Here is a 23424-nt window from a genome sequence, read left to right as displayed (position 1 = left end):
TAAATGTTACCATTGAGCCTATCAGAGCCCTTGAAATGATAGGCTCTTAGGAATTAAATACCATGGAAGAGGATGAGTATACTTTATCCATTTAAATTTTTTGTGCCACAATGACCTGGTGCAGCAATTTTTTAGAATGATTATACGACTTATCACCTTCCTCAAGAAGTTTGAGTAATCAAAGCTGAAAGAGTGAATAAAAATTTTCTTTGTGGGAAATCCTTTCGTTTTTACACTCATACTGGAATCATGGATTTCCTGACTGCCAATGCCAACGAAGGTCTAAAGTATATTTGATTAATTTAAAGTCATTTTCAATAAACTTTGAAAACCAAGGACCATTTATTGAAATTTCAGATCTGGCTATCACCTTCTGTTTTTGAAGATTTCTTATCTAGAGTGATATATCATCTTCAGTATATGAGCTACAGAAGTATTTTTGCTATACATCATTCTTAATAATTAATAAAATATTTAGTTCTTTTAAAGCTCAGTGGAATGACTGGCAATAAACCATTGGGACATTATACTCAAAAGTGTTTGATGAATATTACTTAAAAATGTTTTGAAGTTAGGAAGTTCTCAAGAGATTTAAGTAAAACATGTGAAACCAAGCCAACTATTGATAATTTTAGTTTTACTTTGTATCACTTTATTTGCTTTAGAGATAGAGTTTTACATGGAATCATTATTAATTATATACAATTTAATTACATTTTATATAATAATGATAAATGGGGGTTAGCAGGTATTGCCAAACACTCCTCCTTTCAGTGCTGTGCACATAGGGAATGTTTTTCAATCACCTTTTTGGTCAACAAAGGTACAAAGAAAACAGATGAAATTAGCCTATGTATTGGCTCCACCAAATACTGGACTAAACACTGTGGGAGATTCAATTCTAGAAATAAAGCTACATTAACATCCATCATTATATGAAAGAGTTGTTTTTCTATGGATTGTAATAATCCTCTCTAAGGACTTTATTTTGCTTAAAGAAGCCAATCTTAGTAGCTTTGAATTTACTAACAAAGACCAAAATTATTTTAAGGCAAGAATGTGGGCTCTGTAGTCAAATTGCTTGAGTTCTAGCTCTATACCCTTTAATAATGATATGACCTTAGACAAGTTATTGAATCTTTCCAAGCCTGAATTTCCTTTCCTGTAAAAAGAAGATAATAATACCTATTTGTATTGATCTTTGGGCTTAGTAAGTGTTCAATGTCAGTTTACTATAATAATAAATTGGAATCAACATTAGGGGTCATTTAATATAACTTCTCATTTGTAAATCTTTTTCCTTATTTCACATCACTGCTGCATGTGTAACATTTACTGCAATCAGACTTTACACACAGTTCTCTCAACACTCGAAGATATTTTACACTTCTTAGAAATACTCTGCCCTTCCTTAACTACCTAGCAAACTCTTAGACACCCTTCAAGACTCAGCACACATTTTTCATTCATTTGGTCACTTAATCATCATTGAACATCTTTTTAAGCGCTCACTCTAATGACATCTGCCTTCTGGAAACATGTTTCCCAGCTACTTAAACAAAAGCAGAATGAGCACTGCTTAGAAGAATGTGTGTTGAATATGTATCTTTGATTATTGTCTTTTAGAAAATTGATCCCATGGGCTACATGTTTACTAACAACTCCAGTTACTTGTCAATAAGATATTGTCCCACAAATGTATTGATTCTGTGTATTTTTGTGGCCCACCAGCTTTGTTCAGTTTTAAGAAAGCTTTTAGGCCCATTACTAAGGGTAAACTATGGACACCTAGATAAGACAGTGGGCAAGTGCATAGTGATTAAAGGGAGGAAAGATTTAAAAATTCACTAAATTCTCTTTCCTTGTGAAACTTACATATGTAACAGGAAGTTAACAATAATTACCAGACTTAATGCATGCTGAACAGAATCCTCTTTTAAAGGAAAAGGATGTAGGCACATTCGTCACACAAATATCTCATTATATGTTAATTGCAGTACATGTTTAGAACTAAGAACTTCTCTGATAATAATACCTTGCATTAGTTAAGAATTCCTGAAAATAAACATCTGTGCAAACCGGAAGCTAAATTATATGCTTTAAAAAATAGTGCTTACCTAATTGATAAACATGAGAAAAGGCAAACTGGCAATATGGACATGTGTTCTTATCTGACAATATCTTTGCAGTGCTGTTCTTTACATATCATAAAAAGGAACTGTAAATAGCGTAAATATAAAAAATACAGAACGAAAGCATCATTCTATATGTGTTTGAACATATATCCACATTTAAGTTCAAGCATGCATATGAATAAAAATGTTTAAAACTACCCCTTGAGTCAGTGCCATCAGCACAGTAATATAAATTTATCATTGCAAAATTATTGTATGGCTCTTATTAAAAAATAATTTGCTATAATCGAAATTATAACTGAAAGGCTATTTACTTTTAGAGGACAAGGAGCTTGTTCTCTAGAAGCATAATAATGAACATATCTATTTTTCAGTTCTGCTCTCAAAAGTATCAGTAGATACAAGGGACTCAATGAAGACTTTTTTAGGGAAAAGAAATTTATATGGCTGGAGCTTTAGTTTTTAACTAGATAAAGCTAAAACAGTGCTTAAGAAAAGATAATCAAGAGATTATACATGCGGTCTATGGCTACAATTTGACGTCAGGAAGTCTGTTTCTAAAGTTTTACAAAAAAGGAATAACTTAAACAGTATAAAGAGCTCTAAGAGAGCCATTTCCCCCACCTCTGCTTTTCCCCTTGAGCAGTTCAGGGGTTCAGTAAGCCTTGCCAATGGGGAGGAGCCCAATGTCATAAACGTCCTTGGCCTGGGTCTCTTCATTTAACTGTGAACCCTCCTTACGTGTGAGGGCAAACACACATTTCCCCTTCCTTCCTGCCGTCCTGGTCTCAGCAAGCTCAAGTTTACTAGTTTGGACTCTATTTCCTCAAAGGGCAAGTCCAGGAGCGTATTTTAACTTATCTCCTGGAGGGAACAAGATGCAATGATTGGTTTATTTTACACGATTTCTCAATATGGGCATGGTATCATCTTAAACCCAAATGGGTCAGGTTTGATAAATCATTTAATTTTGGGGGTGGGATAGTCCTTGTGGTAAAACCTATGCCCTTAGCTCACAGTACTCCTCGCCCCCCTCAGCTCTCGTTTTCTTTCTTAACTGTCCTGGTTGTAGGTAATGGTGGCGAGCTGGGGCCATTTTGAACTTGAAGGCAAAAGAAATCCTCATTCTTTCCTCCGGAGCGGGGCGGGAGACACGGCGCCAGCACCACGCTTAGTCTCTTCCAAAGGTGGTGCTGCAGGGCTCCTTATGGCTCCCTCGTTTCCTGGTTACGTGCGTGTTAGCAGAAATCAAAACATTCATCCGCGACTCCCACTTCTCCACAGGGACTAAAGGGCTCGGCACGCTAGTGTGAGACGTGTCAAACTCTGCGTGCCTTATGGACGCCGCTGAGTCCCAACAGCTCCATCGCCGCCTTCCCTGGCGCAAGCGCACAGGGCTCCGTAGTTGGGGATGGCGGCGGTGGCGGTGGTGGTGCCAGGGCCCCGCCCACAGGCGGGCGGGGCTGGCGCCTCCCGGTTGGCCAATCGGCTGGCGGGCCCGCGCCGCTTCCCCCTCCCTCCACTTAGCCAGCTGCGCCTGGTTCCGGGTTGCACATGCCAGTGTTTGTGTACGTGCGGCAGCCGCTGGGCTGGGCAGGGCCCCCGCAGCCAAGGGTTAGGCTGTTGGAGCGCTGCCAGGGCTGGAGCATAGCGGCGAGGGGCCCGCCAGCCAGCCCCGGGGATCTTTAAATTCTCTGCACTTGGGCGGCTTGTGCACTCTTACCTGCCAGTCTGCAGCAAGGGCCACACCGTTCTGCACGCCCAAGGACTCCGGTCCTCTGCTTTAGGTGGGGAAATGCTGTTGCTTGATTTCAACTCAGAGGTAAGACTGGGCCCCTTTTGTCCTACAGGCTTAAGCTTCCAGATGTCTGCCTTCTTGGGAGCGCTAGCACTGGTGACAGTGGACTGACCACTGGGTGCTGCTGAGTCAAACTTGTTGAGTTGGAAGGTTTTCAACCCCAGGCGCGCGTGGGACAGGACAAAGGCAAGAGGGATGCTGGAGCTGTTGTCTTTCCGCAGGTGGATAGTTTGAAGGATCTGCTAGAGGCCGGGGCCTCAGTCAATGCACCCCCGGATCCCTGCCAGCAGTCGCCTGTACACTTGGCCGCAGGTAGTGGCTGTGCTTGCTTGCTCCTCTGGCAGCTGCAAATGGGCGCTGACCTCAACCAACAGGTAACTAGGTAACTGATTGTTACTGTGTGTGTGCACCCCTCCCCTCACCCCAAATCCACACAAACATTTCTTAGACGCCAAAATATTCAGTTGTCATAAACATGTCAACAGCAGCAATGTCCAATGGAAGTAAAATGCAAGACACATATGTAATTTAAAATTTTTAATAGCCACATTAAGTAAAACAAAACGTGAAATTAATTTTATAATTTAGCCCAATTTATCCAAAGTATTATTTCAATATGTAATTAATATAAAACATTACTGAAATTTTACATTTTCTTGTTTTCTCAATGCTATGTGTACTTTACATTTACAGCACATTTCAATTCAGACTAGCCACGTTACAAGTACTCATTAGAAATATATATGGCCACCGGCTAGTACACTGGAAGCATACGTAGGTTTACAGTTTATTTCAAAAGGAACAATTACGACATTATCGAATGAAAAATCTCAGTATAGCAACTGAAATATATGTGAGGCATGCTCATGACTATTATAATTTCCTACAGAACTTTATTATGGTAGTCTACATCTTCCATTGACTAATTAAAGTATAGTGAATTTTAAATTATAAACTTTTACTTCTTTAGAATTCTATTTTGCTTTTATTTACTTAAATTTTAATATATGTGGCTGCACATTTTTATTAATGAAAACTTGTACTTAACAGCATACCAAATGAACTTTATATAAAAAAAATTTGAAGTAAAAAATTCAGTCCAGTACAATGTAGTTACCTCAGATAGTTTCCTCAAACAAAATTAGACTCCACCCACCAACTTCTATAAGAAGATTTTTTGGGGAGAGACTAAAATGTGCTATCTTATCTTCAAGGATGTTTTTGGAGAAGCTCCACTACACAAGGCAGCAAAAGTTGGAAGCCTGGAATGCCTTAGCCTGCTTGTAGCCAGTGATGCCCAAATTGAGTAAGTATAAACTTAGTGGCTTTAAAACTATTAAATTAATCAGACTGTTGAAGCTTCATTACATGTGCTTTTTAAAATGATGCTTGCTTAATTGATAATGTAGTGTTATCATTTAAATGTTAACACTGACTGTTTAACATCTAATAGTATTCAATTTGAATAAATAAAGAATGGATCCAGAGCAATCAGAGGTATAGTTCTGTTCATCTATTATGGCAGTATTACACCTTAGTTTTGGTTTAGGAAACATTCTATAGAAGTTCTCACTGGCTTTGGGTACTTATTCATTGTATTGAACACAGAATATTTTTTTCATTCATTCAAAACTGGAATGCCCACTCTTGCTGGACTCTGCTAGCCACTGAAGATACCATAGTGAGCAAAAATGGAATTTCTCTATGCTTCCTTTACCTCTTCTATTTGCAATCAACATTTGTATGAGACCAAAGCGCCTTTGTTAGGAAGGTATTTTTTTAAAAAGCCTAAACAACTGTCAATTTTTATAACTCAATTTTTGTTTTAAATTCAGTTTATGTAATAAGAATGGGCAAACAGCTGAAGATCTTGCTTGGTCATATGGATTTCCAGAATGTGCTAAGTTTCTTACAACAATTAAATGTATGCAGACAAAAACACCAAGTGAACAATCCAATAGAGGTCACTGTGTTCCAATACTCAGACCTAAAAGAAGTTTTGGAAATGCAGAAAATACAAATGGGAAAAGGAAGTGTTGGTAAGTAACTCATAGTTTCTTTCTTCTTCCCTCAAGGATCTCTCTATTTAGCACAGAATTTATTGATTCATTTGAATACTGGCAGTCTTATTTCTAGTATATCTTTTCATCCTCATTAACACATTTTAATATGGGTTACAGTAACTACTACTTAATTCTAGAGACCAGAAATTGTCCTGCATGGTAGAAGCTTGGGGGAGATAACCTCTTTGAAAAAGTTTTTAGTATTAAAAACTTGCCTATGTTTTTTAACAATAGATGTCATGTTGGTTATGAAGAGGTTTGAAGAGGCCTTCACTTCATGCAGATCTACTGTTCGGCTACAAGTTATGGCATGTGGGTCATGAGGTGTGTCTAAATACCTTCTAAGAAGGAGGAAAACTTTCTTCTAAGTGAAGATAACCTTTAAGAATACATGTATTTACATGCCTGTTATATTTTGGTTGTGCATTCTTTGTCTTTTAGTTATTAAAGGAATGTCTAAAGAATAAATTCTTTTCTTTGTGTAATATTTACAACCTTTGAAAAAAATTATAGGTTAAACCATCAAACTACACCCAGGATTTAATCTGAAATTAAATGTGTTTTTTATTAAATTTATAGTAAACTTACTACTGTCTTTGAGTCCAGGATATCTTAAATAATATTTGGTCGCTGAGGAAGACATAAGTTATAGTAAGCATCCTTGTTCCAAAAATCTGGGCCCTTCCATCCACACCAGCCCTAGATTTGAAAGAAGGGAAAGGAAAACATTTTATAGTTACAGGACTAGAGGATCGAAATTATAACATTTTACATTCCTGCTCTGTCAGCAGGATTGTGGAATAAGACCCTAAATACCTATATAATTCAAAGACCTGAATTACTATAAGGCATAGAAAAGTAACTTATTTCCATTTCAGATAGAATTATTATTATTTTTTCAATTCTATGGTATTTAACCTTAGAAATAAAAAAAAAAAAAAGAGAGAGAGAGAGAGAGAGAGAAAAGCTTCCTTGTGGTGTCTATACTCCAAATTCCACATTTTATTAATTTTAAGATATACAGGTTTACAATTCTGGCAGTTGATGGCATGATAGCTTAACTGGCAGTTTGATTTTCTTAGTAGTCCATAAAAGACTGTAATATGTATCATGCAGAGGCATCTGAGCTATGAGGAAATATGGTAGCGAGAAATCTGAGCTTGCCCCTTAAACTGCATTCCATACCCTTCACTTCCCTCAGGCGGTAATCATTCCATTTTCCATTCTATATGTTCTTTACTACAGCAGAGAAAATTACTTTCAAACAAAATCTCATTGTGAATATAAAAAAGTTTTATCAAATTTCTTCGAGAGCCATTGATTTCTTAAAGACCCAGCTAACAACTAATCTGTTATATCATTCTGAAATGAAATGCTTTATTTGCAAAATACTTGTGAAGAGGCTAGCTAGGACTCTTAAAATATCACTGATTGAGTGACCAGTAGAAGTCTTATTCCTTATCCTGACTGACTCAGAAGTTCAGGTTATTCTGGCGGGGACCTAAAGTCAAAGTTCATAGTTCTTACAGAAGATAGTGTGTTAGCTCTCTTTTCTAGTGTGGAAGCAGGAGGGTTGAGTGGAGATGCTCTTAATTTTTTCATTTTTCTTTTTCTCATTGCAGAAATAAGGTACACATCATAAAAAGGCAAGCGAGATGAAAGTAAAAAAATTTTAAAAATCCTCTGCCATTCCTACTGCCACTGCTCCCAGCCATTAAGTTTGGTTGATTCTGTCTGAGAACTGTTTCTATACAAAAATAAACTTATCTTTAGCAAAACTAATTTATTTAATGCCCTAAAATTTGTTCTCAATGATAGATAGAAAAAAGGTTTATACTATTTCTGTTTATTCTTTTTGTGATCCTTTCACATATGTAGGCCTTCTCCAGGTAACCAGACTCAATTTTTTTTTAAAGAGAAGTGAGTAGCGAGGGTCCCCAAACCAGAAATAAATGGGAGTAGATAGGGAAGCCATGCTTCTTTCCTTTGAGGTGACTGGCCTGGGAATGTTAAACAGGAAAGTTTCACAAGAGGACAGAGGCAGAGGCAGAACTTTCCCAAAGGCCCCTGCTATTGACTGAATATTTGTGTCTCTCCAAAATTCATATGTTAAAACTAATTCCAAATGTGATATCTGGAGTTGAGGCCTTTGGAAGGTAACTAGGTTATGGAGGTGAAGCTCTCATGAATGAGATTGGTGCCTTCATTAAAGAGGCCCCAGAAAGGTCCTTCGTCCCTCCCAACCAGTGAACACATAAGTGAAAATGACTGCTGACTATGAACTAGGAAGAAGGCCTTCAGTGACTCTACATGTGCCTTGATCTTGGATTTCCCAGTCCCCAGAACTGTGAGAAATAAATTTCTGTTGTTAATAAGCCACCCAGTATATGGTATTCTGTTATACCACCCCGAATGGACTAAGACAGTGCCCTAGATTCTTGAGTTACATGAGAGTTAATAGTTCTACTATGATTATAGATAAGCATTGGCTTCACGATTTCTTTTATGTGCTGCTAACAGAGTAATTCCGTTATTCTATTCAAATCCCTTATAGAATGAGATGGTTATATGTAAATAAATTAAAAGTAGTCAAGCCTCCATAATACCCAACATATTACTCAGCTATTTTTTGCTAATTTCTAAAATTATAAAGGTTATATACTCCACTCTCCAATTTAAGGCATTGATAAACCACATATTAATTTATGCAAAGCAGTAAAATTTCGATAGGAATACATTTATGAGCTTTGTGTCCCATTATTAAGTTTAATAACTGAGAGAGTCTTTTTATAAATCTAAACTAAATTTTGTCTTGCAATTTTACTTTAGTTCCCCCTGGTACCCCCTGTCTAGAGAGAATGTTACTTATAGCCTGAGATACCTTCTTACAGGGAAGATCTTTGCCCTCAGTCTGTACTCTTTTTGTTAACAGCCAGTTTACTATCCTTTGGCTTGTATCTAAATTTGTGTTAAATAGATACTTACCTTTTCCAAAATTACTTGCAGATCTTCAGCACCTGTATAATGTGGGTCTAAAATCAGAAATTTTATCTGCCCTGTAATCTCATTCCATGCAACTCCTAGTATGGTGTGGGCCAAAACTCCTCCCCCTACAGAAGAGGAAATATGAAATATGAGAGGGTGTACATTAATAACTTCCTACTCGATTTCAATTTAAAAAGATTAACTGACCTAATAGCATTAAAATTTTGACTAGCCTATATCATGAAAGACCACAATGTCAAATACACTCTGAAAAGATAAAATCATATCCTTAAGATGGAAAAGATATTATCATATCTATAATCATATACGATTTATATTCCACTGCCATAGCCACTAAAAAGTGGATTTAGGAAGTGCCATAGAGGGCCTAAACTCCAAACACAGTGACAATCACTGCTGGTACCACTCTCAGCAGATGGACATGCGCCCTCTGCTCTGAGTACCTCCTATGATACAGCTATCCACTCATTCAGTTCTTTCTGATATTCTGCTGAAATCAGCCTACCTCTATTTCCTGCGTAATCCTCTTAGCTTGCTTTCTGCCATCACTGGACAAGTCTTATTCCTCACAGAATCACAAATCTTTCGAACAGCTAATCCAGTCCCCTTATTTTACAAATAAAGCCCAGAGAGGTTAAGCAATTAGCAATAATGCAACACAGCCAGCCAAGTTAGTGACAGAGAGGACACAGGGTGCTCAGTTGAGTGACCATAACCTCTTTTCTATACTGCTTTCAACTCTTTATATGAACACGGTTATCATTTCTCTTCTTAGCCTTTTCTTTTGGTTATTATAATCTTTTTTATAACTTTCCTCCTGCCTTGCAAATTTTAAAACATCCAGAGGTCAATCTGTATGGTATAAAAGCTAAGTTTAAAATGTTCTAAAATGACTGATTTTATATGACATAAAATATTTATATTAATGGTAAGTTTTACATACTCTCCACTCTACCAAAGGAGCACAAGATATCCAAACACCGTACCGATCATCACTGGAGTTCCTTCATTCTGGAAATGACTGGCCAGTTCTCGTCCTTGTGAGGCCATTTCAGAACCTTGGCTAGAAAGAAACCATTTTCTATCAGAAGAATAATTTAGAACACTATGGTCTAATAATGAGCTGAAGAACCAATGTTTTCTACCTTTGTGTTTTCTCTTTTGCTTACTAAAAAAACTAAAATTTAAGTGGTGGGGAACCGACTGAGAGCAAGTTAGAGCAACATAACCTTTCTAAATATTTAAGGCCACTAAATGTGCTAAGAAAGAAGCAAGAAGACCTTGACTCTTCATTTCTGGAACTGCATAAAGGTCTTGGATTTTTAACATGAGATTGAAAACAGTTACCTTGATGCTCACGGGGCTTTTATAGGTGGATTTAATTTCAGAAGAATGAATTTTAAGCCTTTGGTTCTTGTCTTCTTGCTATCAGACTCTTTGTATTTCCTCATTTTAAATTGGAACAAATAATACCTGCCCTGTCTATATGAGAGATTCTAGGACTAAAATAGACAATGTCTGTAAAGCAAATATGAAAACTTACAAAATGTTTTGGAGTACAACATATTTTTAGGAAATATTTCAACATCCTATACAAGTTGTACTTTTGAGAAGAGAAAGATGGACAGATGAAGGGAGATATTTTTTAGAATGGAGATGCCCGGTGGTACTAAACTTTAGCTCTTGCCCAGTAAAGCATGTATAATGTTTTAATGTGCCAAAACTTTCACTCTTTACACTTGATCTTAGCTAAAGGCCGAGAAGCGATAAAACTTTCACTTTTTAATCACCATATGCTTCACTACTTAATCTATCATTTATTTATTAGCACCGATTTCCATAGCCGATCAAGGCTGCAACTGTGAAACAAGATGTATTAAAGTACATGGACAAATAAGGATGTGACTGTATTTATCAAAGTCATGATAGAAAATGTATTTTTTCTATATTATAAAGTTCATCAAAGGAGGAAGCCAGTTATGGCCACAGAAATCAATCTTATTTAATTTAGATTTGCTCATATTTTAATGTTGGAATTATGGTGAAGCTATACTGGAAAGACTGAAATGAATATGTTATTCGGACATATGATTAGTTTATTAACATCTTAAGAGAAAGGAGGAAGTAAACAGAAAGGTCAGTCATAAATCAACATTTGATTTTCTGCTTTCAAGACTTTTTAAAGACTTGAGCATAAAAAAATTTGATTTTCTATAACTCCACTCGAAGTTGACATATTTCTAAGTTTTTCTTTTCTTTTCTTTTTTAAAAAATTTTTAGGTGAGGCAACCCTTGGTCAACCTCACAGATTGCAAGGACCTTATCAGCTTACAATCCCTTATTTTTTAATTTTATTTTTACGCCTACAGCACGTGGTCGTCCTAGGTGGTCTCCCATCCAAGCACTAACCAGGCCCGACCCTGCTTAGCTTCTGAGATCAGACAAGATCAGCCTTGTTCAGGGTAGCACGGCTGTAGACTATTTCTAAATTTTTCTACTCGTGGCTAACATTAGGCTGCGATAATATAAGTATATAATATAGAGTTTACTCATTAACTCCAAAGTCTTCTAAACATTAAACCAAAAAAAGTTTAGGGTTAAGAAAAATTAGCTTTATAAAACGATGAGGCAATGTGGAAGAAGAAAAGGAGTGAAAACAAATGTGTGGAAAAAATATAATATTTTGATAATTTTAATAAAATGACAAACTTGTTTGAAATGATTTGTGTAATTTCTTAATGTGTCCTTACCTGACAAACAGTATTTTTGAAGTTATACCAATCAGCTGGTTCAGTACCAGCTGTACTTCTATAGATCCAATCCACTGCCTTGATCCAACAAATGTTGCTGGTTTGTCCCCGGCATCAACTAGAGCCTTTATGTATTTAAAAATACAAAAAACCCACATACAAGATAACTGTTAGAAATTACACTTAAGGCATTTTCCTTGATTGCCAATATATTTTTTCCTTCAAAACAGAAATAAGTCTGTACCATGAGGTAATAATTATTAATGATATATTAAGGACTAATGAACTGTACAATTGATTATAATTTAAAACGGCATGTTCTATACCTGCTGAATTTCTCTGTGTGTTGGAATGGATCTCTCCGTGTATCCCTGGTGTTTGAACCAAGAGCAGATAGTCTGCAGAGATCGATAAGCACAGCCCCAGCCATTGTCATCTATCCGATCCTGCATATAGTGATGATAACCATATATGCCCTGGACCACATACATCTACATAAAAAGAATGAATATAGTAAAATATTAACTTTAGATGCACATATTCTTTAGACACACCTGAGTCAAGTTTACAGTATTCAGAGCTAGACTGTTCCTTTAGTTCCTTATAAAAATGCCTTCAAAGAACGACAGTTCAACAGTATATTCTCTTGGCTTTTTACTAAATGCCCAAAGCCCTTACCAAAGGATATAAGGCCTATCAAGTGCTGCATGCTGGCCTCCTCTCCAACTTCATCTCCTACCACTTTGCCATGTTGTTGGCTCTGCTTCAGACTCAGATGTGCCAGAGAGAATCTGATATCAGAGCCTTATGGCATCCTCTGCCTGGAATACTCTTTTCCCATATAATTTTAGAGCTTGCACCATTACTTCGCTCAGGTCTCTCTGTTCAAATGTCATAGGCCTTCGCTGATCTTTCCATGCAAAAATGGCATGCTCACTTCCTCACCACCCACCCCTGCCCTAGCTGTCACTCTCTATCCTGCTCTAATTTTTTTTTTTTTTTCAAAACATCACTACTTGACACCTTATTATTATTCAGATATCTCCCTACCCACACTACTATGTGAGTTCAGTAAGGGTCTTATTTCAGGGCCCAAGGTAATGCAATGGACTTAGCAAACAGTTCATAGTCAATAAATGTTTGTTGAATAAATGATGACTGAATAAAGGAATAAAGGAATGAACAAATGAAGCATTCATATAATGGAACATAGGAAGAATGTTCCTGCAATTTTGTAAACCTGCCATGATTATAAGCCCAGGTATGCTATTTAAAGTTCCTTAAATAAGGGCCAGTGTCATATAAATTCTTTCTTGTAGTATAATGCTAGGGATCTGAGTCTTTTTTGACAAACTAGTATTATGTTTTAAAAATTAGGTAAGAAGAGTCATGGACAAATATAGAATCGTCACCCAATAATTAGAGAATATATATATTCTTAACTAAGCACACATAGAAAATTTATAACTAGGTTATAAATTCTATTTAGGCAGGTTGAGAATTGTCCCCCGAAACACCTAATCCTTGGAACTGGTGGATGCTACCTTACATGGAAAGAAAGAAAAGCGTCTTTGTAGATGTGATTAAATAAAGGCTTTTAAGATGGGGAGATTTTCCTGGACTATTCCTGGACTAGTCAAGGTTGTCTAAATAGTAAAAATGCTGGAAAAAATAATACAAAGATATACAATACAGCAATAACTGAACTATAGTTAGACACAACACCATGGATAAATCTTAGTTTAGATATGTAATATTGAGTGAAAAGTGAGTTATAGAAAACTATACATACAATGACACTTTTTATAAATCTCAAAATAAGAAAAATTAAAAGCTATATTGTTGAGGAACTATATACATCTATGATGAAACTATTTTAAAAAAGGGAAGTGAATGAAGAACATAAAACTCAGTATAATAGTTCCCCTCAAGGGTGGGGGGAGGCAGAGGAACATACAAGGTAGATTGGTAATGTTCTAGTTTTTAAACTGGGTAAGGAGTTTGCCAGTATTCATTTCCTTACTATGTTTAACGATTTACATATGTGTTATACATACACATATGAATGTTATATAATAAATATTTAAAAATATAAATGCTTCTTGTATCTCTAATAGAGATAATGAACCATTTCATTATCAAAAATCAGTATTTATTCAGTACCTTTTGAATGTCTGGGTACTTCGTAAGGAAGTATTAAGAATTAAAACTGACTATATGATACCACATCTATCCTAAAGGAATTTCACATATAGTCTGAGAGAGAAAATTTATGTAATAATTAGAAGACCACCAAGAGTTATATTGTTTGAGACTCTTAAAGTTTTGTATTTCCAATTCCATCTATGACAGCAAGATTTTTAACTAGTAAGAGGTCTCAAGATTTCCTCCTACATAAGTAAAATAAGTGAAAACATATACTATCACTCATCTATACATGTAACAGTGAGGGTCCAGCCAGCGTCTTTCTAGGGGAAGCTGGTCTGCCTATAGCTCTGCAGATGGAACTGTTGTCCCAAGTGCACTCTGATGGCCAAGACTAGAAGGGCGGCCCCCTTACTCCTCTAGAGTAGACATTGTATCATGTATTCATTTTTAATTCTTAAAATTCCCTTACAAAGTGCTTGGAGACTCAGCAGGTCCTGAATAAATGCCACAAGATGGCCAATCAAGTTTCCTCTTTTGGGAATTCGAATTGAGAAGTGCAGTGTGAATCAGGCAGAAAGTAGCAGGGGATGAGGCTGAACAGATGCATACAATGAGCAGTTGTGCAGAAGAGAAGGGAAAAGTTATACGCAAGCTGAAATAATTCACCTAACAGAAGGAACAGAAGCTATGAGGCTGAGAAAAGATAGGGGGAAGGTCAATAGGCCAGTTAGGATCAAAAGCAGCAGAAATGCCATCAAGAAGTCAATGTAGGCCCAAGACTGAAGCAGCTTCTTTGTACTAAGAGGCCCAGCTGTACATTCCTATACAAGCATTCCTATTCTTGGATGCCCATGAGATCTTTTCTTACTGGCCTACACGCATCCTTCCAGGAACCCTTCCCCCATACTCCGTATTTGAGTGACCTTTAGTAAAGACCTACCTGGTCCATGCTGCACAGAAAACATGTTATAGTACTTTTATCAGCCTTCTGCTGCAGTGTGATTTGAATAGAATATCCCCTTAATTAGCACGATTTCTCAGGTTCAAAATGAAAATAAAATGGACAAGTCTTTAAAGAAATTAGGGAATGGAATTTTAGTAAGAAAAATATGGTACATATTATCTATTTCTAACTGTTTTAGAACACTTGAATTACTGCTATCTTAAGCAATGATTATTATTAAAAGAAATGGATGGTAAATTATGTTTTAGGGATGACATACATTATGGATCAATCCTTATAAATTCCACTGGGTATAAATAAAAAACTAATGGCATTAATGATCAATTGACTCCCATAAATAATTATTAAACTCACCATACTAGTCTCTATGTTAGGTGGATTGAGATAAGCATGTGGATTTCTAATGTAACCATCTTTGTATGGTTCATCTGGAAAGTGATAAGCATTGGACCTTTTGAAATAAGGTCGGTTATGAGGCAGATTGAAGTGATCATGTAATTCCTAAAGGAAATAAGAATCATAAGAAAGACCAAAAAAGTTAAATGATTTAGATTCCTTGTCAGTAAATAAACTCAGACTAAAGATATAAAACATAGGAAACGAACTACATATTGGTTATAAAAGTTATCAAACACTCTTATGCTTTAACTAAGTTCAAAGGGGGTGAGAATAAACTAAACTCAATTAAGATTTATTTTTGTTTATGTATATGGGTAGAAAATGGAAGGGAACATAGAAAAATAAAAATAATTTGCTAAGAGTGAGAAACCAATAATTTAAAATTAATTTATTCTAACAGTCTATGAAAATACATCCAGGATTAAGACTGGTTTTCAAACAGCCTTGTAAATGAGTAAATTATAACTAATGACAATGACATAATTGTATCAAAATCTTTTGAAGAATCATACTTAAAGTACTTAAATATAAAGGATAGTGATTAAATTTCGGAGTGGAAACTGGTGGTATGAAACCAACCAATATGGCATCAAAATAAAAATACACGTTTAAAATGAGAAAATATTCCCAATTGTAAAAAAATATGTAATAGTTATCTTGAAAAGTATGACATTTTCTTTTTCATATCTCCTATACACTCTCGCAGTTTGAATGGGGTCATTAGCTCCCGTAGCTGTTGCCTCTGCAGGTCAGTTCAGCTAGCACTTACAGAGAGGTACGGTATTCTATCTCTTTTCAGGGACAGAGATTAGGAAGATGCACCCATGGTACACTTTGATGGGGTGCCAGGCAAAGCCACACATCAAAAACAGATACTCTAAAACTAGTCATTTTGCCAGTAAATCTAATTTCTTTGAATGCCAATTATGTTTTCTTCAAATGCCTTTAATAGAACCCAAATAACCCTGGGAAGTGGGGGATAGTGTATTATCATAAATCCTAATTAGGATTAGCATAGATCCTAATTTCCATTCCCTAACTGTAATCTTGTCTTTATCACAAATTTGAATGGAAGGGAAAAGGAATTTATTAACATTCACCAGTTGCTCTAGGTATGTATTTAAGCATCTTTTCATTTCTTTATTTTATTATGGAAAAATAAAAAATTTCATAGAATATATGAACCACATTGAGCATTAATTAATTAAAATGTTACAGATGGGTTTAACATAATATTTTTTCATTTGTAATATTTAAAAAAGTTCTAGGAGAAAAGAAATTAAATGCTATATTAAACTAATAGTCTGTTTCCATACTGTAAAGTTTAACCATAAAATAATTTCCACTTACTAGAAATATGTAATTAAAATAAAATGAATGACAGTCATTTTACCTAAGAATTAAGGTGCTAGTCTTACCTTCCTATAGGCCTGCAGCTGACCATCTGGAATTCCTGATGGATATGAAATTGTTACCAAATTTTTTTCCCCTGGTAATAAAAAGTGTAGTGGCTCAGGGACCACAATGGATGTTCCTTTCATATATTTCAAAATGCATTTTTCCATATCAGTTAGTTGATTATGAATTGCATCAACTAGAAGTTTACGAACTCTGTGGGAGGAAAATATACACATGCATTAACCAAAGTTACAGTGGCTATGATAAAGTATGGAGTTAACATATCCCTGATACAGTAAAAAAAACTTAACTGGACCAAATTTATTAAGGAAGTTTAAATTATGAAAAGCTAAATAAACTCTATATTTCTTCTGAGTAGATAAAGGGAAAATCTGACAAGTTTTGTACCCTACTTTCTCCAAATGAATATTTAATTACTAGATGATTAGTTTAATAATAAACAAGGAATAAATCATAGTAAAAATAACAACCACCACCATGGATATGCTTATATGACACTCAGAAATGGACTCAGATTACTTTGGGGCAGGGCCCTCATTGAAATGCGGCAGTAGTTCCATAATATACTTACTTTCCCCATGTTTCTTCTGGAGCAACAGATATAACTGCATCAACTGGTAAAGTCATATTAACATAGTGGTGTCCTCCGCTTTCTCTTTCAATAATGGGGGTTATGGCTGCCAGAGAGGTTGACATTTCCAGCATAAGATCTATATTTACTATTTGATGCTACAGAGATAAACAGTAGCAGTCAACTTATAGTACAGTGAACACTAAATAAAAGGACTTTTTAAGGATCAAAACTATATTACAGAAAATTGTTTAAAAGCTCAAATCTTAACAAAACTCCTCTGTGTCAAAATAATCAGAAGAGAGGTGGAGAGTGAGTAGGGAGAGAAGATGAAATCAGACTGACCACGTATTGATCGATGTTAAAGCTGGCATAGGTTCACCAGGGTTCATTACACGATTCTCTCTACTTTTGTATAGAGTTAAACGTTAAAAACAAGAATCAAGCGAACAAGATACAATAACCATACACTAAAGGAACTTTTAAACTATATAATCCTGCTCTAAAGACACAAAGAACTATAAACAAATATTGAACTCTGACAGGTTTGATTTTGACAGTGGTATGAACAATTCTGAAAATAGTTTTTGTATATTGAACAGATTTAGGAAAATATTGAGGATACTGTAAGTCAGGTTTCTCCCTGGGGAAACACTGGGAACTATGTGAGGTTGAAATAGAACTGGAGGTATAAATATGATTTACATAGATAAATATGTTACATAGATAAATGTGATTTACATAGATAAATATGTTATGCATGTGTGGGTATATATGAGTAGTATGGATGTATGGATGTACGCATGTGCATAGTCCTTCGAGAAATGGCTGATTCCTGAGTTGGAACAGGGAAAACTCCATGATGTGCCTGGAAAAGCTAATGGAAGAAGGTAGGAAGTACTCAAAGATACAGTGTCAAAAAAACACTGCAACTAGCTTGAAGAAGTTTCTATCAGCCAAATCTTGAAAAATAGGAGCATCAAAATAATAATTGTAATTCACTGCATAAAATGAGAATCCAGGCTTCTGTGCAGATGATAAATAGATAAATAGGGTAAAGGAAAAGCTCTTCTCACAGTATAATGTTATCTAATAAGCACAGAAGGAAAAATCACTACTCAGAAAAATCACTTCACAACCATCAGACTGATATTGGATTCTGGCTGATGCTAGAAGTGTTGGGTAAATATTTGATGAGTAATAGGATATTACATTATCTCGAAGTATCTTCCCATGAGATACTTCCTAATTAAAAGGGGAAAAAATAGTACCCTGAAAGTAAAGAAAAGTAGAGGATACCACATTAAGTGATCAAAGTTAACGTCACCTATACTAGGAACAAACTGAGAGCATATGTCTCTGTAATGTTATGTGCTGAGAAGGACATAGCATTACTTCTCTGGTATTCCCACCAACAGTGCACAACCCGAATCTAATCACGAGGAAGAATATAACAAACCCAAACTGAGGAACTTTCTACAAAATAACTGACTTGTACTCCTCGAAATGTCAAGCTCCACCTACTAGTAACTCTCAAATAAGTATTTACAGCCCACAATTTCTGTGTATACTCCAAATTGGCAAAACTAACAGCTCATGTGCTAAACTGACCTCATGTCTTCGCCAACTTCCATTTTTACCCAAGCAAGAAACTGGTCATCCCATATCCAGTTAGTGTCCAAGTGTAATCCATTTTATCTCTTTAATATCTCTTGTTTCCTTTCTCTATTACCATAGCTACCATATTTACTGGTTTGAGTTTTTTCTGAAGTGCCCTCTGCCCACCTCTCCGACCTTGCATCCACGCTATTTTCCCCTACCAGCCTGGAAAAACGCTAAAGTAAATTAATTTCATACAACTTCCTGCCTTGAAGAAGTAGCTCAATTTTTTTTTTTTATCTACAATGTCTGGCAAAGTTTGTGGCATATGGCAGGAAGGTACTCATAATGGTTCAAAAATCAAGAGAACTAAGAACAGTGTGAAGAAAAGGAAACCATTTATTATTTACTATCTCACACAGCATAATGTGTCACTGTCATGTTTCAAAATGATTCCTTTCTATTTATTTTTTAAATACTTTGTGTAAATGTACTTGAGCTGTTTTATTTTTGTGGGAACAAAGAAAGTATTCAAAAATTTTTAAGATAAGTATTATAATGGGACAGAAGTTTTGATATGTAAAACAGAGATATAGCTTCTGCACATCGCTTATCTTTCCAGACCTCAATAACTTGCTCTGTAAAAAACTAAGAGATGGATTAAATAACCCCTAAAATCTCATTCAACTCCAAATTCAAGGATTTAAAATTTTTACTACTAAAAGGACAGATTATTCACTTACCGTGTCTGATAACTTTTTGTCTTTCTTTCTCATAAATTTTTGTTTTGCATCTTCTTCCTGTTCAAATCTAAAATTTTAATACACAAAGATGTTTATAACATGAAAGCTGTTTTGAAAACATTTCTAGCAATCTTCAAACATACTCACTGAATAAAGCGCATTATGTTCTTACAAGCAGAACTATCAGTTAGTTCTCCTGGAATGCTGTTTATGTCACTGTTAGGCCATATATACACTGAACTGTGGCGAATTCTGAACACCAGTGCATCTGAAGAAAGTTTGGTTGACAGGTCACTCAACACATGTTTTAGTGCTTTCTTGATGAAAATTTCTAAATTAAAAGAATATAAAAAGAAGTTGATGAGAAAAATTTAAAACTTTTCGACCTGAATGCTTCTAAACACACAAAAGCAGAAGTATCCATTCCCCAGATCCAATGATCATAAAAACCTTTCTTGCCTTTTTTTTTTTAAAAAAGAGAGATAAAATCCAGACCACAAAATTCATTTTTTAATGTGTAAAGTTGTTTTTAGTATATCCACAGGATTTCACAATGATCATCTTTTCATGAACATTTTCATCACCCCAAAAGAAGTCCTGTATTTATCAGGGGCCATTCCTCATTCCTTCTACACTTACAGAGGGCAGTAACTTATCTGCTTTTTGTTTCTATAGATTTTCCTATTCTGGACCTTCATATAAATGGAATGACACATTAAGTGGCCTTTTGTGTCTGGCTTCCTTCACTTGGCATAAAATTTTCAAGATTCATCTACTACTAACATCTTTTTTCTAATTTTCACAGAAGAGCCCCTAGGCTAGTGGTGGTGTTAGAACACAGTGTCTAAGTTTAAATCTAATTTAAATAACTTACTAACTATATGATCTTAGGCAATTTATTTATCCTACCTCTCACTCAGTTTCATTTGCAAACTGGTGAGAATCTCAATATAGTTCATCATCAACTTTGCAATCAAAAAGGACAGTTTTCTGGCAGACCTACCATTATTAGTAGCTAGTTGAAAAGCTAGATCAAGGCCTCCTCTTATTCGGAAGAGTATATCCATAGTTTCTGAAGTTACCTATGACAAATAAAACAAAAAATTCCATTGTAAAAGAAAACAAATTCATCCTCGTACAAATTCGAATCAAGCTGAATTTAGATCGAGGTGTTAATTAACGTTGACTTTTCAAATTATTTCATGAGTTGATTCTGTTTTACAGAGAAAACCAAAATGAAACACCCTAAATTCTTAATCAGGGGTTCTCAACTTTTGTTCAACACTGAAATCACTGGAGGAACTTAAAATACTGACACCTGGGCTGCACCTTTAGAGCTTCTGATTAATTGGTCTGAGCTGGGTCTAGGGACAGGAAAACTTAAAAGCTTCTCCACTCCAGTGATTCTAATGGGAAAAAGCTGAGGACCATTGCTGTAAGGCAATATTTCTAAATTATAGTTTTAACAATGTGTTTTACAATGACATGAAAACATCAATGATACAAAACTAGTTTAAGAATGGGACAAAAATACTGAATCTATCTGGTGGTTAAGATGATAACAAGAAATGAATACATCACTAATGGTGGGAGTATGAACTGTAGAATTCTTCATAGGGCAATGTGGCAATATGAATCAAAGACTTATATTCACATTCTGGAGTAGTGATTCTGCATTTAGGAATTTAGTCTAAGGAAATCTGCAAAACACAAAGATTCAGGTGTATATAAAGATGTTAACATAAATGTCGACAACAGGAGATGGCTTAAATAATTATGACTATAATACAGCCATAAAAAATCATGCTTTACCAGAATATTTAACAACATAGAAAAATGTTTGCAACTTATCAGTGGAAAACAGCACTTGTAAAATCGAATCTATCAGCAATTCTTAATTTGGGTCCATATGCTGAGTTTCAGGTAGTTGATGACATATGACAAATAAAATGTATCATTTGTTGAGGGTAGTGGGGAGTAGGAAGTGAACCTCTGGAAAGAGGTTTCAAAGATTTCATTAGATTCTCAAAATGTGTCTCAAATAGGCCGAGGAACCACACCATAAAGTAAGATCATATTCTAAAATAAATAATTACTAATACTTACTGAACTGTTAAAATGTAAAAGTCACTGTGTTAAATGACGGGAAATATGTTAACTCTGATCTTCAGAACATTATGAAGTAGTTACTATTACTATTTTTCTAATTTACAAATCCTTTGTCACATTTTTTAAGGGTGACTGATTTTATTTATTCCATGTATCTGTTGAAAGGTCACAACCTTTGTGCTATTCTGCTTCTAGGAATTTATTCTAAGGAAATAATCAAGAAAGTTCAAGACAAATTTAGCTTTAATGTTGTCCACTTATCATACTCTTGTTTATCATATCAAATAAATAAAACCACCTAAATAGCTCTTAATAACTTGATGAAATACAGAACAATACTACCATGCAAAATACTATACACACATTTGAATAAAAATATTTAATGATAATGAAGGATATTGAAGATAAAGGTTGAAAATAGGCAAGAGCAAGTTTAACTCAGTGACTTACTCTATGATTTTGTACAATTTAGTCACTCAAGTCTGTTTTCTCTTCTGTAAAATTGGAAAAATATACCGCTTATATGGTATTGTGATGACTCAATAAAAGGTCATACATGAGATCACTAGACTATCCCTATCCCTAGACTCCTGAAGAAATAATATTTAAGCTGAGATCAGACGTGTTGGTAGGTATGAGTATGAACAATTCCAAAGGAAAGATGGGGTGGAGGTGGGAGAGCCCATTCCAGGCAGGGGCACAGATTGGGGAAGCCTGCTTAAAAGACCATGTAAGAGATTCTGGAAGATGGTTAGATCTGAGAGTTGAAAGGACAAGGATAGTAAGAGTTCAGAGAGTGACAATTTAGAGCCATTTGTTAGAATCCACAGAACATGATTACTGATCAGATGTTCTGGAGTTGGGAACGGGGTTGTTGAAGATGATTTCCAGGTCTTTGGATGTGGAACAGGGTGGGTGGTGGCACAATTAACTGAGGTGGAGATCACTGGAGGGCAGGTGTGGGACCAGGGGAGGTGGAAATGACAAGTGTTTTGAACTTGCTGGGTTGAAATACATATGATCTACCCAAGTGGAGGTACAGTCAGTGGATATGTGGATCTGGAGCTCAGAATACAGGTCTGAGCTGGGGATACAAATTTAGGAGGAACCACAGGATGTAAAGAAAAGTATCCCTGATGAACACCACCACACGTAGGGTAAGGATTGGAGGACCTGGCTGAGCAATCAGAAAGGAAACCAGAAGTGTGACACACGGGAACTAACGGTATAGAGTATCTGTAAAAAGTTATTCATATCTTTCCCAGGTCCAATCCTTCAAAACCTTCAAAAACGCTGAATAATCAATCTCTCCTTCTCAATACACATTCACAAGGTGCAGGAAGCCTGCGTCAATACGCAGGTGAGCTAGGGGCATTTAAGGTTGTGCCGGGCAGTGTCCCTCCAGCCCCAGCGAGGAGGCCAAGAGGGCGACTCAGACCACGGGGTTCACAGCTGCCATCGTGATCACCTTTCAAAGGCTGTGAAGCCGTACTCGTGGTGGCTACCTAAGTTCGAGGGGAAATGCTGGGCTAGGTAGCAAGCAGTACTCACCATGTCTGCTGCGTGGCGCTGATACCGGCGCTGACGTCCGCCCAGGGCCCAGGAGGCTACCCTGGAAGTGACGTCACTGAGGGGGCGGGGCCCGGGAAGGCCGACTACAACTCCCAACATGCCCGGCAGTACGTCATGGGGCGTACCACGGTGCAGCTCCTCGTGGGTG

At 36.0% G+C, this 23424-nt stretch overlaps 2 protein-coding genes and 1 pseudogene across 6 annotated transcripts; 1 reads left to right on the top strand and 2 right to left on the bottom strand.

Moving 5' to 3' along the window:
- Positions 1 to 2796: 2796 nt before the first annotated feature.
- UFSP2 (UFM1 specific peptidase 2) lies at positions 2797 to 23390 on the bottom strand. 2 transcript variants are annotated; one of them, XM_016143960.2, is made up of 13 exons: positions 23256 to 23390; positions 20599 to 20677; positions 19743 to 19926; positions 19596 to 19662; positions 17254 to 17411; positions 16682 to 16874; positions 15219 to 15365; positions 12079 to 12243; positions 11753 to 11877; positions 9989 to 10065; positions 8982 to 9106; positions 6585 to 6695; positions 2797 to 5920 (listed from the first exon to the last, which is right to left on the bottom strand). In XM_016143960.2, the coding sequence occupies exons 1-12, from the start codon at positions 23373 to 23375 to the stop codon at positions 6609 to 6611; spliced, it is 1527 nt and encodes a 508-aa protein (XP_015999446.2). In that variant the 5' UTR covers positions 23376 to 23390; the 3' UTR covers positions 2797 to 5920; positions 6585 to 6608. The 2 variants fall into 2 exon arrangements, with proteins under 2 accessions (XP_015999446.2, XP_015999445.2); XM_016143959.2 differs by lacking the exon at positions 2797 to 5920 and having other exon boundaries at positions 6536 to 6695.
- ANKRD37 (ankyrin repeat domain 37) lies at positions 3833 to 11262 on the top strand. Of its 4 annotated transcripts, XR_001596820.2 has the most exons (6): positions 3833 to 3957; positions 4155 to 4307; positions 5148 to 5239; positions 5769 to 5972; positions 6231 to 6320; positions 7619 to 11262. XR_001596820.2 is itself a non-coding variant. In XM_016143962.2 (5 exons), coding segments are annotated over exons 1-5 (477 nt in total). In that variant the 5' UTR covers positions 3833 to 3930; the 3' UTR covers positions 6232 to 6464. The 4 variants fall into 4 exon arrangements, 2 of the variants coding, with proteins under 2 accessions (XP_015999448.2, XP_015999447.2); XR_004953343.1 differs by having other exon boundaries at positions 5769 to 6320; XM_016143962.2 differs by lacking the exon at positions 7619 to 11262 and having other exon boundaries at positions 6231 to 6464.
- Positions 11363 to 11481, bottom strand: LOC118609889 (annotated as a pseudogene).
- Positions 23391 to 23424: the final 34 nt, after the last annotated feature.

Source organism: Rousettus aegyptiacus, unplaced genomic scaffold (genome assembly GCF_014176215.1).
Source record: "Rousettus aegyptiacus isolate mRouAeg1 unplaced genomic scaffold, mRouAeg1.p scaffold_m13_p_11, whole genome shotgun sequence".
Classification (NCBI taxonomy): Eukaryota; Metazoa; Chordata; class Mammalia; order Chiroptera; family Pteropodidae; genus Rousettus; species Rousettus aegyptiacus.
The sequence above is the reverse complement of the archived record's forward strand: the minus strand, read 5'-3'. Positions and strand labels throughout refer to the sequence as shown.

Excerpts from the sequence above, each read along its gene's own strand:
- UFSP2 (XM_016143960.2), bottom strand. The coding sequence starts at position 23,375 with ATGTTGGGAGTTGTAGTCGGCCTTCCCGGGCCCCGCCCCCTCAGTGAC. Across the intron at positions 10,066-11,752 it reads TCAAAAATACTGTTTGTCAG|CCAAGGTTCTGAAATGGCCT; the intron begins GTAAGGACACAT and ends GTTTCTTTCTAG. Across the intron at positions 6,696-8,981 it reads TGCAAGTAATTTTGGAAAAG|GGCTGGTGTGGATGGAAGGG; the intron begins GTAAGTATCTAT and ends TTTCAAATCTAG.
- ANKRD37 (XM_016143961.2), top strand. The coding sequence starts at position 3,931 with ATGCTGTTGCTTGATTTCAACTCAGAG. Across the intron at positions 3,958-4,154 it reads TGCTTGATTTCAACTCAGAG|GTGGATAGTTTGAAGGATCT; the intron begins GTAAGACTGGGC and ends GTCTTTCCGCAG. Across the intron at positions 4,308-5,147 it reads GCGCTGACCTCAACCAACAG|GATGTTTTTGGAGAAGCTCC; the intron begins GTAACTAGGTAA and ends CTTATCTTCAAG.